The 19,151-nt window shown below is 42.4% G+C and overlaps 1 protein-coding gene across 1 annotated transcript in view; it reads left to right on the top strand.

Moving 5' to 3' along the window:
* The window catches only part of MSH2 (mutS homolog 2), a 123,409-nt gene that overhangs the window by 69,642 nt on the left and 34,616 nt on the right, over positions 1-19,151 (top strand). The window contains exons 9-10 of the mRNA XM_044289667.1: positions 13,101-13,224; positions 17,204-17,354. Coding sequence (XP_044145602.1) covers positions 13,101-13,224; positions 17,204-17,354 — 275 coding nt within the window. The remainder of the gene's footprint in view (positions 1-13,100; positions 13,225-17,203; positions 17,355-19,151) is intronic.

Genomic DNA, 19,151 nt, shown 5'->3' with positions numbered 1-19,151 from the left:
CTAAAGGATGGAATTATGTTTTAATTTTTATAATCATTTGTAAATGTAAAATATGGGCAGACTTGTTTTGGAACATCAGGCTTATTATTGCACGTTGCTCGTATGAATGCATTAAGTCAAGCAAAGGTCATTTAATGGGATTTTTGTTTACTGAACAATCAAGATTGATAATTTTTTTATAAAGACATTTTCTTTCAAAGAAGGCTTTCTACAAGATTTTGGGGTGTATCTGTGGGAATCTTTGCCCATTCATCCAGAAGAGCATTTGTGAGGTCGGACATTGATGTTGGAGTAGAGGGCCTGGCTCACAATCTCCGCTCTAGTTCATCCCAAAGATGTTGGATGGGGTTGAGGTCAGGGCCCTGTGTGGCCAGTCAAGTTCTTCCACAACACACTCAGCCAACCATGCCATTATGGACCTTTGCTTTGTGCTCTGGGGTACAGTCATACTGGAACAGGAAAGGACCTTTCACAAACCGTTCCCACAATGTTGGAGGCATACAATTGTCTAAAATGTCTTGGTCTGCTGAAACATTAAAGCATACCTGAGTTTTCCAAAAAGTTTACATAATGGACAATCATATCAATCATGTGAATGAATAGTAACATAGTACATAAGGCCGAAAAAAGACATTTGTCCATCCAGTTCGGCCTGTTATCCTGCAAGTTTGCCAGAGGAAGGCAAAAAATAAAACCCTGTGGGGTAGAAGCCAATTTTCCCCACTTTAGGGGAATAAAAAATTCCTTCCCGACTCCAATCAGGCAATCAGAATAACTCCCTGGATCGAGTAGCTTCCCTAATGTTTTTTCAGCAATATTATTCCCGGTTTCAGCTGCACATCTAGATGCATTTCACTCAGAAGCAGGGGGTGTCTCTCTTTGGCCAGCACTGTGCTGCTATCACATGCCTCTTTCACATGGGCGTCATGTTTTTTGGCCAGATAAGATGCGGGTGCGTTGCGGGAAAATGCACGATTTTGTAGTGCGAGTGCAAAACATTGTAATGCGTTTTGCACGCGCGTGAGAAAAATTAATACAGAATGCATAGTACAATAGGGCTGGGAGGGTTAAATAAAAATAAATAATTTAACTCGCCTTAATCCAGTCGTCTTTGAGGAATAGGACCTTTTGATGACGTCACTGCACTCATCACATGGTCCATCACATGATCTTTTACCATGGTGATGGATCATGTGACGGACCATGTCCTTTTCCTACTGCACAGCAAAGATGAAGACAGAAGAGAAGCCGGGCTGTGCGAACAAGTGGATTAAGGCGAGTTAAATTATTATTTCTTTTTTTAACCCCTCCAGCCCTATTGTACTAAGCATTCTGTATTAAGAATGCTATTATTTTCCCTTATAACCACGTTATAAGGGAAAATAATAATGATCGGGTCCCTATCCGATCGTCTCCTAGCAACCGCGCGTGAAAATCGCACCGCATCTGCACTTGCTTGCGGTTTTCACGCAGCCCCATTCACTTCTATGGGGCCTGCATTGCGTGGAAAACGCACAAATAGAAGCATTCTGTGATTTTGATGCAACGCACAAGTGATGCGTGAAAATCACCGCTCATGTGCACAGCCCCATAGAAATGAATGGGTCCGGATTCAGTGCGGGTGCAATGCGTTCAACTCACGCATCGCACCCGCACGGAAATCTCGCCCGTGCGAAAGGGGTCTTACTTCCCACTATGTTTTCAGCTCCGAAGTTCACAGAGCAGATAAAGAGGAATAAATCACACTTATAGAAAGGCAGAAGGCACCTGTGATCAGAATGAGTGTAGAAGCATTTTATTTTATTTTTTATCAGGGTCAGGATGATGAGAGCATTTCATATTTTGAAATTCATTCACACTTCGTTTGTTGGTAAAAGATGAATTGCGTTATGGATTCCGTTACCATGGACCAAAATGCAATTCTATGTGGGAATGCATAATGGAATTCCTTTACAGGCATTTCGTTATTCATTGCATCATAATAGAAGTCTATGGGCTGCAAAACAGCTGTAAAAAAATATGTAAAAGTAATTGTTAACAACCCCTTTCAGATTGGTAAATTTAAAAGTAATTTAGAAAGTTATGTATGGGATCAGTTCTTTGCTTTATAATGAAAGTCATATTACATGCCGGGATAGGCTCCACACCATCTAGAAGCCCGTCTTCACGTTCAGTCTGCCAGTGGTACTTGCAGCATTCCAAGGGTTAATTCTGTCTATCATAGCTATGGAAACCTGGTGAGACAGTACACTAATGCCAATGGAAGTCAATAGATTTGGCCGCTGGAAGCCACTGTGGGGGTATTATAGGATTCTATAGGGGAGAAGCTCGTCAGCCATGACAGATGTCAAATCCTTTCAGTGGAGCGCTGAGTATCTAATAAAAGGACATTACACTCAATGGATCTTTTTAGATTACAATGTTTAATTTTTATGATTGTTTACTAATAACTTTTTTTTTTCTTTTTTCTTTTTTTTTTTTACTATTAATGGAACTTTGTGGAGTGAAAAATCAGAGTCCTTTGATGCGTGTAAAAGTGTTAAGGGTTTTAGATGTGAATTAAAAATTCACCGCTCTACAAAAGAGCTTTTATTGAGTTTGAAATATGCAACTTGATTTCCTTTCCTCTTCCGGATTTTCTTCTATTAGCCCTAACTATATAGGTTAAATGCATAGTTCGGCTTGTAGGGAAGAGATAAGAGATTCATGGGAATATAAAGCTGGTTTGTTCTTCCAAACCAGGGCGCACGTTAATCATAAATGTGCAGCGTATGTAGGTTCTAAAAAAAGAAACGTGCACATGTCATAGTTTTATAGAAATGCATATTTTTCGCTTTATAAGATTAACCTGATACTTAGGTTTTAGGGGAGGAAAATAAAAATATATTTTTCAGACCCCAGTATCAGACCTCAGGTCGTACCCCCATATCAGACCTCAGGTCTGACCCCCATATCGGATCAAACCTCCTATGTCAGACCTCAGATCAGACCCTAATGAGTTAAAATTAATTTCCTGCTTGGTCACCGATCCGGCGGTCCCTCCTGCACTCACCGCTCCCTGGTCTTCTTTGGGGCCGTGCTGCACTGTAACATCGCCAAGTTTTAGTACCCGCATTACGTCCTGCCGCTATATGCAGTCAGGATGCAATGCAGCGCAGTCCCCAGAAGAAGACCATGGAGACGCAAGTACAGCAAGCACTAGCTGTATATATAAAACTTTTTTTTTTAAGTAGCAGTTGATTTTCAGTTTTTTGTACCGCATGCCTTTATTATAAAGTTTTCTCAGGCAGTCCAGACAGCAGAGATGAACAGTCCATCATTTGGGTGCTGCCACCTAGTTTTTTGTTGACTTGCTCAGTGCTTTTGTAGTGTTTTTTATTTTTATTTTCTTGCCAGTGTTTTACCACCTGACTCTTTTGTATGATTTTGAAGGTTTTTATGGCTAAATTCTTATCAAACCGATAACAATATGACTTAAATGAGTGTTTGAGTTGTCAGGAGTTCAGAGATTTGTACATCAATCTGTCAGAACAGCAAAATGACAGCTCATTGCTGAAACGAATATCTGCAGCAAGGTTAACCCTGTAGAACAAAAACTACCATTTGATATAATAATTTTTATTCCAAAATGAGTAAAATGCAGTCGTAAAAAACTGTCCAGTGTGCACCATTCTGGCATCCATAACTTGAAAGATCTGGACAGAAAAATGCAAAATTTTTCTGTCCAGCACTAAGAGACCTCAGACATTAAATGATGTGTTGGTGCCAGGAACGGTCCCATAGAAAATCCACCATACTGGAGGAAAATACTATGGGTGGCCATACATACAATTAATTCTTTTGTTATGTGACTTGCAGGCCTTGTGCTAAAATCCCCCAAAAATACAAGCTCCCCCCCCCCGCGTCAATCTGCGCTCATTACCCTATAATGAAAACTGAATTTTAGAAGTGTTTGCAAATTTATTGAAGAAAACTAAAATTTGCAAAGATGTAAGAATTCAGACCCTTTGCTATGACACCTGAAATTTAGCTCTGGGGGCCTCCCATTTCTCTTGATCATCTTTGATATGTTTCTACACCTTGATTGGAATCCACCTGTGTCAAATTCAGTTGATTGGACATGATTTGAAAAGGCACAGCCCTGTATCTGTATGGTCTCACAGCTGATAATGTATATCAGAGCAAACACCAAGCTATGAGGAGGAAATAACTGCCTGTAGAGCTCAGAGACAGGATTGTGTGGAGGCACAGATCTGAAAGTTCCCAAGAGCACCGTGACTTCTATAATTCTTAAACAGAAGACGTTTGGAACAGTACTCTGGCTAAAATGGATGCAAAATGTGCATGACAGATCATATTGGATGCTTAAAATACAGGATCCAATTTTTTTATATAATTTTTTTTCTGTTCTTCTAAATGATCAGAAGAATAGAAAAAATAAACGGTGACGTGAACCTGGCCTTACCAACCTAAGTAATCAGGGGAGAAGGGCTGGTAAGATAGGTCACAAAGAATCCAATGGTCACTCTGCCTGAGCTCCAAAGATCTTGTGTGCAGATGGGAGAAACTTCCAGAAGGTCAACCATCACTGCAGCATTCCACCATTCTGGGCTTTATGGCAAAGTGGCCAGAAAAAAGTCTCTCCTCCGTGAAAGACACAGGAAACCTGCGTGGAGTTCGCAAAATATTACCCAAAGGCCTCCTGGGCTGTGAGAAACAAGATTTTCTGCTCTGATGAAACAAATATTGAACTTTCTGACCTCAATTCTAAGCGTTATTTTGGGAGGAAACCAGACTCTGCTCATGACCTGCTTAACCCCATCCCTACAGTGAAGCATGGTGATGGCAGTGTCATGCTGTGAGGGTATTTTCAGCAGCTGGGACAGGGAAACTGGTCATAGTTGAGAGAAAGCTGAATGGAGCAAAGTACAGAAATCTTCTTAATGAAACCTGATCCAGAGTGCTCTGGACCTCAGACTGGACCGATGGTTCACTTTCCAGCAAGACAGTGATTCAAAACACACAGTTGGGGACAACTCTGTGAATGTTCTTGAGTTGCCCAGCCAGAGCCCTGACCTGAACCCATTTGAACATCTCTGGAGAGACCTGAAAATGGCTGTCCACCAACCGTCCCCATCCAACCTGACAGAGCTTGAGAGGATCTGCAGAGAAGAAAACAAGCAAAAAAAAATAAAAATAAATAAATCAAAATCCAGGTGTGAAAACCTTCTGACATTATACCTGAGAAGTAACACCATCAATGGTCTCTAACTCAAGAGGTACACTCTTCAAATATATGAAATCACACAAACAAAGGAGTGCAACCACATCAATTTTTTAAGATTAAAAAATAACATTTTATTTATATCATGGTAAAACAACATGTATTATAGTACATAAATATGTGTACACGGGGACAAATCACAGATATGAATCACCTTTTCAACAGACCCATAGCACTAAATTATGCCGCGATCTACCCCCTTGCATTGTACTCTCCGGAAACTCCCAGAAAAAATGGATCACACTGAGGGGATCTGGATCAAGGCAAATAATTAAACTGCACGCATGCTATCTATGTAGATTTGTGCCTCACTTATACAGCTCTAATCTTCAGATTTAACAAAGCCGAAAAGGTGCACTACATGACTATATTACATACCAAAATGCAGGGGCTGCTGGCAAGGTGAAGTTACTCCTCAACGCGCGTTTCGCGTATAGTTTGCTTCCTCAGGAGGAGATTATACCTGAGAAGACCAAAGGCTGTAATCGCTGCCAAAGGTGCTTCAACTAAGTCCTGAGTAAAGGGTCTGAATACTTATGTCAATGGAAGATTTTAGTTTTTCCTTGTCAACAAATTGGCCAAAGATTTCAAACATTCTGTTTTCACTCATTTTTATAACATCTGTTGAAATCTACCGATGTATTATACGGATTCCATATAAGTATCTGAAATAGGTCATCAATATTTCCTCTCAAGATGATTGAGTCATTATGAGAACTGCCAGAACTATAAACAACCACTTGGCAAAAGAAAAAATACCAAAAATATAAATGAGGAATACTGACATTTGGACACCTGTGATCCAGCACAGATTTTCAGCACAACCACAGAAGGGGCATAAAAAGCGCATTATGGGTAAAATGCGGGTCACCACTTATGAAGGAGGCAGACTGTCTCCGAAACGCGTCTCGAAAAAAAGTGTTAAATACCCGTATACCCCATCTATGGATTAAGAACTTTTATTGCTCTTTTTTTGCTTTTATTGTGGACACATTTTTTATCTTTTCTTTTGGAAGCGCTTCCAATTAGAAAATTATCTCGCACCGTTGTGTGGATGAATTGAACAGTAAAGACCTGGCATAGAACGCGATGACGCCGGCAGAGATCACGTAGGTCGCTGTAAGAACTACATCACAGCCACATGATACACCCATCCCGGAAGGGAACTCATCAGAGAAGAACTGAGCACAACTAGATATAGGTAACGGTAGTCCGAGACCCCTGTCAGTATAACCACGTGGGATGCCACGGCTGACGCGGTACCCCTCTGCCGCAATTATCATTGCTATTCCTCAATATTTGGGATATTTACCTCCCACCACAGTACCTGATACCTCAATGTGATAAACTGAGAAATCCACAATGTATTGTATATATTGGGAATGAATTATCAACTATTAACCCTACGTTATAATCCGACGTAATCATTGAGGAACACTTATCACTACAAAGGGTTCTGAGAAGCCATACCGTTTTTAACCACAATCATTATTCTTTTGGTCTGCCAATGTAATATGCAATTGAAGGCGACGAAGCTTTTGTAACTGGCCGACTGCTATATCAATTTCGACCAAGAACATCCATTAAGCAGTCGCCCCTTATTGCTTGCTTCTAAATGCCAACATTCTGTATATACTTTTCTTATTGCTTGCTTCTGGCTGCTAATATAGCAAAGAGTATTGCTCTGGTATATACTCTGTATATAACCCTATTTTTATTTATTTTTGGGTCGTTTTTAATCTGTAATAAACTTACCATTTTGCTATCTCTGTCTGGGACTAGATGTAGAGTGCCGGTCCACATCATGAATTTATCGTTGTGGACCTAGAGCACCTACCATTTAGGAATAGCCAGATGAGCCACCATTACCTTCTCTTGTACAGTAACATAAGAAAATGTGAAAGAGTCTTTATTATTTACTATACGCACTTATATAGCGCTGACATATTCCGTAGCGCGTTACAGACATTAGCATCACACTGTCCCCAATGGGACTCGCCATCTAAATTCCCTATCAGTATGTTTTTGGAGTCTGGTTGGAAACCAGAGAATCCGGAGGAAACCCCCGCAAACACGGGAGAACATACATGCTTAAGACTTTCCGAATGCATTGTATTCAAGCCTTAGGGCTCATGCACACGACCGTTGTTGTTTTGTGGTCCGGAAATTGCGGAGGCCAGCCCATAGTAGAACAGTCCTATCCTTGTCCGTAATGCAGACAATGGTAGGACAGGTTTTATTTTTTGGCGGAATGGACATACGGACACGGAATGCACCGTTTTTTTTGTCAGCTCCATTGAAGTGAATAGTTCCGCATATATACGCTAAAACTGAATGGACAAAAAAAATGTTTGTGTGCATGAGCCCTAAGGCCTGATTTCCATCAGCGATTGTGAGACACACAGCCAGGTGTGGGTTAAAAGCACAGAACAGATCTTCCCATTATACCTGATCTCCATGTGCGCCCCACTCCTGGTTTTAACTCCTTGTGTGAATCAGACCTAAGATGGGGAAGCCCTTTCTTTGTCTTTGGACATCATTTTCCATACAAGTCCAGCCAAGGTCCATCTGGTCCACCCCGTAAAAAATATAAAGGCCTCTAGGTCTAATAACTTGATCGAATTAATTTACTTCAAAGTTTTTCAGTTTCTCAAATCTACAGACAGTGTAAATGAATGGTAATGCTGTGCTTGCAAAGTGGAATTTAATGTGGTATTAACCCAGGAGAAATGTAAATTCTTGGTGTGGTGGAAAAAGGCAAACGTCTATGCAAAGTAATACAAGTATTCATGTTGTTTGTTTCCAGATGATAATTTAGGATTCGGATGAACCTACTTGGGGGGAGTAAAGGGAATAAAGATACTGCATAGTTTTACATAATCTGTCTAACATTAATGCTGAATTTTTCCTCCTTCTTGTAGATGTTAGAAAAAAAACATTTTCTTTAAAATAATTAGATATGAGCAAATCGACTTCAGATCAAACATCCGAAGTCGTTTCGCATAAAACGTTGTTTCAATACTGTACGGAGCGAGTGCTCTGTTCAATATTAGTATGTATTGGCTCCGATGAGCCCAAGTTATTACTTTGCGAAGTCTTGCGAAACTTCGCATAACTTAATAAATTAATTTCTACTGTAAAAAAAAAATGAAAAAAATCCTGAACTCTGGTACCTTGGAACCGAACCAGAGTTTGGGAAATGTTTTTTTTACAGTAGAAATAAATTTATGAAGTTATTATGCGATGTTTTCGCAAGACTTTGCGAAGTAATAACTTCGGCTCATCGGCGCCAATACATACTAATACTGTACGGAGCTACGTTATGCGAATTGACTTCGGATGTTTCATATGAAGTCGATTCGCTCATCCCAAAAAATAATCAAAAATGATGTTTAGTTTCTAACTATCTCATGGGAATTTTGGTAATATTCTAATCCATTATTACGTAAAAAGTTTTTCCAGGATTTTTTATTTTTTTTAAAGGAGCCGAAGCTGCTGCAGAACAACTGACCAGCAGAGATGTGAGGTGTCGGACCCTCACCGATCAGACAGTAGTGCCCTATCCTGAGGTTAGTACATCGGTTGTAAAGAGTTGTACAACCCCCTTAAAGGGGTTTTACAAGATTTTCTTACTGATTATCCTCAGGATAGGTAATCGGTATCTGATCGGTGAGGGCCTGACACCTGGGATCCCTGCGATAAGCTGTTTCTAGAACAAATAGGCGCTCCTGTGAGCGCCACTGCCTTCTCACAGCTTACTAGGCACAGCGCCGTACATTATATAGTGACTGTGCTTGGTATTGCACTCATCCCCATTCACTTCTATGAGGCTGAGCTGCTCCTACGCCATGTAATCGATAAACGTGTTGTCACTCTGCCTAGAAACAGAGAGAATGCCGCGATGCTCACAGGAGCGCCGGTGCCTTCTCAAACAGCTGATTGGCAGGGGCCCCGGGTGTCAGACCCCTCCCACCGATCAGATACTGTTGACCTATCCTTAGGTCATCAGTAAGAAAATCTCGTAAAACCCCTTTAAGGGGGTTGTACAACTCTTTACAACCGATGTCCTAACCTCAGGATAGTCCACTACTGTCCGGTGAGGGTCCGACACCCCACACCTCTGCTGGTCAGCTGTTCTGCAGTAGCTTCGGCTCCAGAACTAAACGGCTCCATCCGCTGTGCAGTGGACGGAGCTGGTTACTACAGTGCTGCTCCCATTCACTTCAGATGGAGCAGGGCTGCAGTATCCAGCTCCATCCACTGCTGCAGAAATGCTGACCAGCAGGGATGTGGGGTGTTGGATCCCTGCCGATCAGATAGTGATGGCCTGGCCTGAACATAGGCTTGGACAGCCCCTTTACCTTCCTACTTGCCAAATGGCAATTCTCTGGGACACTGCATGGAAAGTAACTCTCCATGAACTGTAACTGTATGTGCTGCCAGGTTTACTAGACTCAGACCCCGCACCTTGTGTTGATTGACAGATGATAAGGGTGGTGACCAAATCCAAAGGGGCATGTTCTCAGACGTAAAAAATATTTCGGCACAGCTCGGCTCCGCACACTCCTACCAGCAATTAACAGTTGGGCAATTATACTTCAGGTTGTTTTTGCTTTACGGATGCCGACAGCTTCTTAAAGAGGTTGTGTCACTTCAGCAAGTGGCATGTATTATGTAGAGAAAGTTACTACAAGCAACTTACTAATGTATTGTGATTGCCATCACATTATACACTGCGCGTTTCCATGATTACAACCATCCTGAAATCAATCAGCAGTGCTCGTGCTTGTACACTATAGGAAAAAGCGCTGACGCCTCTGGTGACCAGGACCGTGGGAGCGCACGCAGATGGGCTGGGGCTTTTTTCTATAGTGAGCAAGCAAGTCCACCACTGATGCATTGCAGGGTGGTTGTAACCAAAGGAAGCAATATGGACAATCACATTACATTAGTACGCGCCTTCTCTACATGATAAATGCCATTTGCTGAAGTGAGACAACCCCTTTAAATGCAGCCATTGCATTACCTATAGGTTTCTGTTGAATGGTATACTGTCAAAATGTTATAAACCCCTTAAAGGGGTTGTCTAGCAGTTAAGTTATGTCTCCTCAAAATGTATAGATAACAGAGGTAACGGTACAATGCAGAGTTATGAGGAAGGATGCTCGAGATTTGGTATTTAATGAGGCATATAGTTTGTTAGGAAGAGGTGACGGGTGGTCTTTATAGAACGAGATATAGAGACGCCTCCGGTGTATATATTGGTGGAGGTCCAGAGGCTGAGATACTGGAACAAATGACAGACTAACATGACCCTCGTGGATGTAAACCTCTGACCTGTATGGACTCAGTCTTTGTCGATTGGCCCGATCATCTTCCAGCTACTAAGATGGAGGTGAAATTGGCCACATGGAGAGGATCGCCGTCTCTAGAAAACCTCTTCTGAGAACCTTTTTCAGATTATTATTTTTATTTATTTTTTCCTTTTTTTTCCTTCTGTTTTTGCCTGGTCGTGAGACCCCTGATAGGTTTTTATATTGCTCCCTTATAGAGACTTCCCATATTTTATTTTTATTTTTTAATATATTTTTGGTATATTTTAGCCAGTGTCCACAAGAAGTAAAAGTTCTCTGTCACAGCGAGCCACCGCCGCAGGCACGGTAACACGGGGGCCACGTCCAGTTTTTATTACCCATAATTTACAAAGTGTCGGCAGAACTCTGCGGTCGTCTCTTCCGAATGGCACCGCAGGGCTTTGCGCTAAATCAGCAGCTGCACAGCAGATACCACTTTTGCCAAGGTGACCTCTCGGCAACACCAGCTTTTTATCATAAAGTTGGGAGAGGGTTAATGTGGAAGTAGATCAGCGCTGTGTTGCAGAATTCCAGAACAGATGCATTATACAGGGATACTCAATCTGCGGCCCTCCAAAACTACAACTGCCAGCATGCTCTAATAACTGTAGGCTGTGCAGGCATGCTGGGAATTGTAGTTTTGCAACAGCTGGAGGGCGGCAAGTTGGGCATCCCTGCATTTTTAGAATTTAAAATATATGAAATTTAAGGTATTGTTGCAAATAATAAAAATAACACATATATATCGCCTTGACGTTTGGCAGACGGGCACAAATAATTTTGTACTAAATATATTTGAAAAATCACTAAAATAAAGTGGTCTCAATGGGAGGAAATGCTCAAAACCCCAAACACTGTAGCGTGTTTATAACCCCGGGAGCAGTTCCTCCGCTTGTGATCCGTTGCTAGCGGCGATCTCCAGCAAAATGCATATAATGGAGGATGTCGGCAGCGGACCACATGCACCACAAAGGCATCCTACACAAGATGGCGTAGTGTGTGGATGAAAATATACAAATACATAAATCACTGGAAAAGGTGCACCACAATGATATGCAACTGACAACTATGGCTAATCCCTCAGGCTGATGTTAAAAACTGAGACTTTAGTGAATGTATTTCTGTCAGGAACACACCGGAGCCCTTTTGCACCACCGTCGAGGTATCTCAGTGTGGCATGTGTCCTACCACTAGAATACCTACGGAGTGTGAACACGGTCTGAGAGGTGCTAAGATCCAACTCACAGCCAAGCTCCCACATCCCTCCATAGTGAGATCACTCAGGTAGTGGGAGAAGGGATAGGGCTGCAAGCCCCACCTATAACATATAAAGAAAAATCACTAAAATAAAGGGTGCCTAAATGGGAGGAAATGTGGTCCGCTGCTGACATTGATCTGGAACACCAGAGTGTATCTAAAATGCCCTCATTTAGGGTGGCTTCATCACTACAGTGTTTGGAGTTTTTGAGCATTTCCTCCCATTTAGGCCATTTTATTTTAGTGATTTTTCTTTATATGTACTGAATGTGCCATTGCATGAGGCCGTATGCACAGGGCAGTGAGCGGTCTGTGGTATCCCGGCCTGGCATCCTGCTGACAGCAGGAGCGCACGGCGTCACTGGTTGCTATGACGCATGTGCTTCATGCCGCCGCTGTACTACAGTAATACACTGGTATGATCTATAGGAGTGTATTACTGTAGTGCAGCGGCGGCATGAAGCGCACGGCGTCATAGCAACCGATGACGCTGTGCGCTCCTGCTGTCAGCAGGATGCCAGGCCGGGATACCACAGACCGCTCATGGCCGTGTGGCATTCGGCCTAATACTGGTAACATTCTGTTGCACCTGGCAGCCTGCGGCACATGGCCTGTTATAGGTGGGGCTTGCAGCCCTATCCCTTCTCCCACTACCTGAGTGATCTCACTATGGAGGGATGTGGGAGCTTGGCTGTGAGTTGGATCTTGGCACCTCTCAGACCGTGTTCACACTCCGTAGGTAGTCTAGTTGTAGGACACATGCCACACTGAGATACCTTGACGGTGGTGCAAAATGGCTCCGGTGTGTTCCTGACTGGAATACATTGGCTAAAGTCTCCGTTTTTAACATCAACCTGGGGGATTGGCCAGTGTTGTCAGTTGCATATCATTGTGGTCCACCTTTTGCAGTGATTTATACAAAATAGATTTGCTAAGAATCTCAAATTTCCTATATATATTACTGTGCTATATATATATATATATATATATATATATATATATATATATATATATATATATATATATATATATATATATAAATTGTGCTATATTACTGTGTTTTTTTCTTTGTTTTACCCACCTACTGTTGAATGTTCCTATGAACCTGTTATCCTGCAGATAGTTCAGATTTGATAATTTCAGCACTGGTTCGGATGGACATCATGGCTGCTATTTCGGCTCATTCTGTGGATTTATTTTTCTAGGTAGAAAACCATGAATTTCTGGTGAAAGCTTCTTTTGATCCCAACTTGACAGAACTGAGAGAAAAGATGGACGACCTTGAGAAGAACATGCAGTCTACTCTGAACAGTGCAGCCAGAGAGCTTGGTGAGTGGTGTCCATGAGAAGGGAAGTGTTTCTGGAAACAGCACCACTCTTGTCTATGGCTGTGTCTGGTACTGCATCTCATTCACCTTCACTTGAGTGATTCTGATTTCATAAAAAAAAAAAAAAAAAATTTTTTTTTTTTTTTGGTGCACATCCCCGGTTAACATTCATATAATTGTTCACATTCCACCCTAGGTCAGCTTTTACTATTCAGTGATTGATCTGAATTTACTTTGTACTGGGAACAGTACTTAGGCCACCTGCGGGTAAACACACTTAGGATCCGCACAAATTTATGTGCGTTTTTGCACCTAAATCTACAATTTCTAACAGCGGTTTTGCCACAGATCTCACGCTTCATTGGAAAAGGGGGAAGTACACATGGCAGATCAGTTTCCGCACAGAAAAAAAAAATTCCACAAATTGTACATGAGATTTGACTGATCTCATACACTTTGCTGGTACTGTATTATGCTGCGTTTTTTCCACGCAGAAAATCCCACGTGTTCCTCAGTGTGCAGGTGGAAATAAAGAAATATTGGCTGTGGGCTACAAATGCTTTAACAAAAAAGACCACCTGCTCACAGATTCCCTGACGTTGCTGTTCCAGAAGTGCCCGAGTTCTCGCTGCATGCCTACTCCTGTCTATAGACCGCAGAAAACTGCTCCGTCCTGCTCAGCCAATCATTGGCCTCTCTGCATTCGGTGATTAGCTGAGCAGCATCCATAGCCATTTCCTGCCGCGTCAGGACAGAAGCAGGAAGTGGAACGCAACGGGTCTAAGTAAGGGATCAGTCAGGTGAGCATAACCTCTGTTATTTTTTGCAGCCCATGGCAAAGCTGTTTTATTCTACTGGAATACCCCTTTAGGCTACTTTCACATCACTGTTTTTGCTGTACAGTTTTGAGATGCGTCAGGGGTTCTCAAAACCACAGCAAGACGCTTCCATTCTAATACAACCGGCTGCATCCGTTCCGAACGGATCCGGTTGTATTATATCGAAAATGAAGAAATTGGATCTGGCACTAAAACCATTTTAAGTCAATGGGTGTCGGATCCGTTTTTTTTTTGTGTCCGGCCCATGGTTTTTGGTGCTAGTTTTAGGGATCTATCTATCTATTTATTTATTTATTTTTGAGCCGATACCGATAATCTGTGAACTTTCAGGCCGATAGCCGATAATTTTTACAGATATTTTACATCTCATAATATATATATTATATTAGTTGGTAGTCACTGAGGTGGTGGAAATTTGCATTTGGCACTAGTAAATCATAAATATAAATTATAAAAGAATAAAGCCCTTAGTTGGTAGTCAATTTATAATTTACATTTAAAATATACTAGTGCCAAATGCCAATTCCTCCCCCCCCCCCCCCCCCACTGACTTTATTAACCCCTATCAGACCTCAGATTAGCCCTTTATTAACCCCGATCAGACCATTATTAACCCCCTATTGTACCTCGGATGAATAAAATAAAAATTTGCTGCGCCGCGGCTCCTCTTCATCTCCGGGTCCGGCGTCTCGCTCCCCTGTGTTCTACGGCCCGAGCTGTACTGTCACCTGACAGCGTGCAGCATCAGGTCATAGTGCGCGCACTACGTCCTGATGCTGTACGGGGTCAGGATAGTGCAGCACGGGCCCCATCAAAGAAGACCATAATGGAATCGCTCACTAGTATTCTCTTTATCCGAATTATCGGTATATCGGCAAGGTTAGATACCGATACTGTACAAAATCCTGAATATCGGCCGATAATATCGGTACTTCTGATAATCGCTCGATCCCTACTAGATTCGGGTTCTTCAGTTTCCCAAGCCGGAGACAGAAACGCTGCTTGCAGTGATTTTGTGTCCGGCATGGGAATGCAACAAACCAGAATGTAATGCATGCTGGAGCGCTCCGTTCTGGTTTGTTCAGTTTTGTCCCCATTGACAATGAGTGGGAACAAAACTGAAGCATTGTGCTGTGGGTTTTGAGAGCCTGTGATGGATCTCAAAACCTGGACTCCACAACGCAAGTGTGAAAGTAGCCTTATAGGTTCTTTACAGTAAAAGACTTTCATGGAATATCCGTTAAAGTGGCCATACACGTTAGCTGACTGTCAATTGAACCCACCAATTTTAGTAGGATGACAGACCATCCAATGTGTGTGTGTGGGGGTGATGGACTGTTGTGTATGGCCACCTTAAAGAGGAAGTGTCCACAGACTAAAACCTGTTTCCCTGAGCGTGGCATACTTTGAAGTTCCTGCAGACCACGGTTTTTGACACATTCTACATTTTCTAAACCAGCCCCTAGATCCAAATATATTTGTAATTTGTAATTAAAAAAAATGTTTTCTAGCTACCCTGTGTGAATCCAGCCTAGGGGTCAGTTTAACACATGCGTATGGAGCTTTCCCTGTGCATACCTTAAATAGACTATACAGGCACCTTGTGAAAATCCCTTAAAGGAGTTCAGCTCTGCACCCGGCAGCCCCACTAACATGAGCATCGGACCATTTCATGCTCCGATGCTCTCCTTTGCCCTGCACTGGATCACGCAGGGCTAAGGCATTTTTATGGAGTTTCGGTGACGTACCAGGCTGTCCATAGGGTAAGCTAGGAGGAGGCTTCCGCCCAGCAGTGAGCCCAGTGACACTGATGGGCAGGCTTTAGCTGGTCACGTCACCGAATACACTGCTGGGCAGTAGCCTTTGCCTATCAGTGTACCAAAGTAACCAAACAAGCTCTTGCCCTGCGCCACCCAGCGTAGGGCAAGGGAGAGCATCGGAGTAGGAAATGCTCCGATGCTCCATATCACAGCAGGAGCCGGAGGGGTGAAAATGTGGGTATGTCCAGGTTCACCTCTGAACCCAGACAACCCCTTTAATGTACATGGCCAGCATTATGGTGGGTTCTTAATAATATTTTTGTGCACTTTTGTGGGTTTTAGTCATGTCTTTTGCACCTGTGGTTTTAGGTGAGTTTTTTTTCCACCAGATGTTAGCTGAAACTTGAAACCCAGGACAAATGAACTTTTTTACTTTTATTTTTAAAATTTTTGCTACTGGTATTTTCTGTTAATTAGGTGGCTTTCTTTGGATTTGGAAAAAGTTTGAAACCAATAAAAATATGTTTTGGTCGTGATAAAACCCTTAGTATAACAAGGCTGGGATCTAAGCTGGTGATTTGCTAGTGAATATGCCCACCACTCGCTCTCCTTTACTCTCTGCAGCATTAGCGGGGGTCTGAATTGTCTCGATACAGATAACTACTTATGTACTAGTTTCTCCAGTGTCTTTTTATGATTAAAGGGTCCACTTAATAAATGAAGCTCATGTACAGGGCATTAAATTGATTAGGTCTGCTGGTCATCAACGCCCTTAATTGATGGGCCTGGAGTGCGGAGGGTCTGGTGGACCATCACCCCTAAACATCGCCTCCTGTCTCTTTCCCTTTAATTAGTGTAAATCTCCCAGCTTGTACATTGACTCCAGCCTCACCCCGAGCTCTTTCATTGCCAACTGCTCAGTAGCTTTTCAGACTCCACCACTTATTCATTTTAATTATAAATTTCTAAGTCAGGGCTGATGCCGAATAGAGGGTACGAATGTGTGCACATCAGCCTGCTTTGTCAGCACGGACACTGACATCGCTTTCTAGACGTTAAAATAACATCCCAATCCAATTTGTCTGCTGTTGTCAATGTGACTTCTCAATACACATTGCTGTAGAATGTGTCTTATACCATCTACTAAGTATTCATCTGAGACCTGTTATGCTCTGCTCTGGCCCTGTCAGATCATACGTTTAATTGGCTGCTCATATAGGCAAAGGAAACGGTTGCTGAAAACCTCAAAGTGACATGACAATATTATGGGTTCTCGTTGCAGTAATAAGTCTGCTAGAAAGTTTATTAAGTGGCCTTCTAGATGACAGCGGCATGAACGTTTCTAGATTGTCTCCTTCCATTTTATGTCTCCAACAAATAGGTCTGGATCCTGGGAAAAGCATAAAACTGGAATCCAACGCGCAGCTCGGTCACTATTTCCGGGTGACGTGCAAAGAGGAAAAGGCTCTGAGGAACAACAAGAAGTTCACTACCATTGATATTCAGAAGAATGGAGTGAGGTTCACAAACAGGTATCAGTCTGTCTCAGCTTCCACTCCTTTTGTATGTATTATCTTCTGCTCCCAGTAACGTCATGGCTTCTGTTTCTAAAAAAAAGGTCCATGGCTCTGTTTTGTCATAGAAACTTAGCAGGTCCCATTCATGTTCCGAAGCGGCATATTGTGGGGAGGCCACAATGATATAATGGGATTAATTAAAGGGAACCTGTCACCAGAATTTTGTGTATTGAGCTGAGGACATGGGTTGCTAGATGGCTGCTAGCACATCCGCAATACCCAGTCCCCATAGCTCTGGGTGCTTTTATTGTTAAAAAAAAAAAAAACTAACGATTTGATACATATGCAGATTAACCTGAGATGAGACAGGAACAGGACTCATCTCAGGTCTGTATCAGTTTTTTACACAAAAACGGCATACAGAGCTATGGGAACTGGGTATTGTGGATGTGTTAGAGGCCATCTAGCAACCCATGTCCTCAGTTCTATACACAAAATCCCGCTGACAGGTTCCCTTTAAGTCTACTTAAATCTTGGCTATCCCTAGTCTGCAATTGGTACAAAAGCTAGATGGCTACAGCGGGGACATCATGTATCTACACAAAGGAATTCCTTTGCTTTTCCCGCCTGAGTATTCCAATTATATTCAGATGCATACTATGAGAATTAACACATCGCAATCCTATTGACTCATTTGTATTTTTAAGTTCTAAGGTTGACACCCAGGTTTTTGCTAATAAAAGGAGTATTCTCCAATTTGGGGTTGAAAGGGGAAGACTCAAATACCACCGTGAGTAATGTCTTCTCATTCTTTTGGAGCATTGCAAACAACATGGTTAGGGATAATGCAAAAATTGTACCACGACAACGACAGATTATATTACTGTCTATAAGGACCTCATTTAGGCCCCTTGCAGACTAGCGTTCCTCCCCCAGCGAGTCCGCAATCGCAGCACCCGGCCTGACCTCCCAGCACTGACGGATTCACATAGCATTATACTGATTTATGATGCTATGTGACCCTTACAGTTCTGGAATGTATTGGATAACACTGGCAGCATTATGCCAATGTTATCCAATACATTCCAGAACTGTAAGAGTTACATAGCATCATAAATCAATATAATGCTATGTGACCCCCGGCAGTGCTGGGAGCTGCGTTGCAGACAAGCGTTCCTCCCGCAGCTAGTCCACAAGGTGCCTTAGTGGTAAAAATCAACTTGAATTCTCATAGCTTATTTTACCATTTGCAAAGCAAGGCGCCTTAACTTAAGGCTAAATGCACACGATCAGAATTGCGTGCGGTAAACGCTCAGAAGCTGTCTTACATTTAGAACTGGCGCTGGATGCACTGAAGTTATGGAGTGGTCAGTGCCTCTTCACAACTTCGTTAGATGCACTGCCAGCACAGGGCCTTTATTAAGACCGGTGTCTAAAACGCCGGTCTTAATAAATGTGCCCCTTTGACTCTGGCTATAGTGTGTAAGGGTCACGGTCTCTAACGTAACAGGTGTCAGAAGATCTAAGAGACTAGCTGAACGTGATGTGATCTGACAGCCTCTTTGGTTTCCCTGGGTTTTAGTGTTTATTGCTGGTATGACCACACCTCTTGTCCAGGTGTAGCTTAGTGGTCATTACAACTCCTCTAGTGTGGCTTCACCCATCATGCTATGCGGTTGATAGCTTCAGTTTGGTATTGGAAGTGCTGATGTGTAGTCCTCTTTTGAGTTCCTGCTCGTCCATTTACTTCAAAAGTTAAGTGTTACTTCCTTTTCATATTTGGTTGTTTCCCCTCCGTCTTTTGTTTCTAGG

Source organism: Bufo gargarizans, chromosome 4 (genome assembly GCF_014858855.1).
Source record: "Bufo gargarizans isolate SCDJY-AF-19 chromosome 4, ASM1485885v1, whole genome shotgun sequence".
Taxonomy (NCBI): Eukaryota; Metazoa; Chordata; class Amphibia; order Anura; family Bufonidae; genus Bufo; species Bufo gargarizans.
The sequence above is the reverse complement of the archived record's forward strand: the minus strand, read 5'-3'. Positions and strand labels throughout refer to the sequence as shown.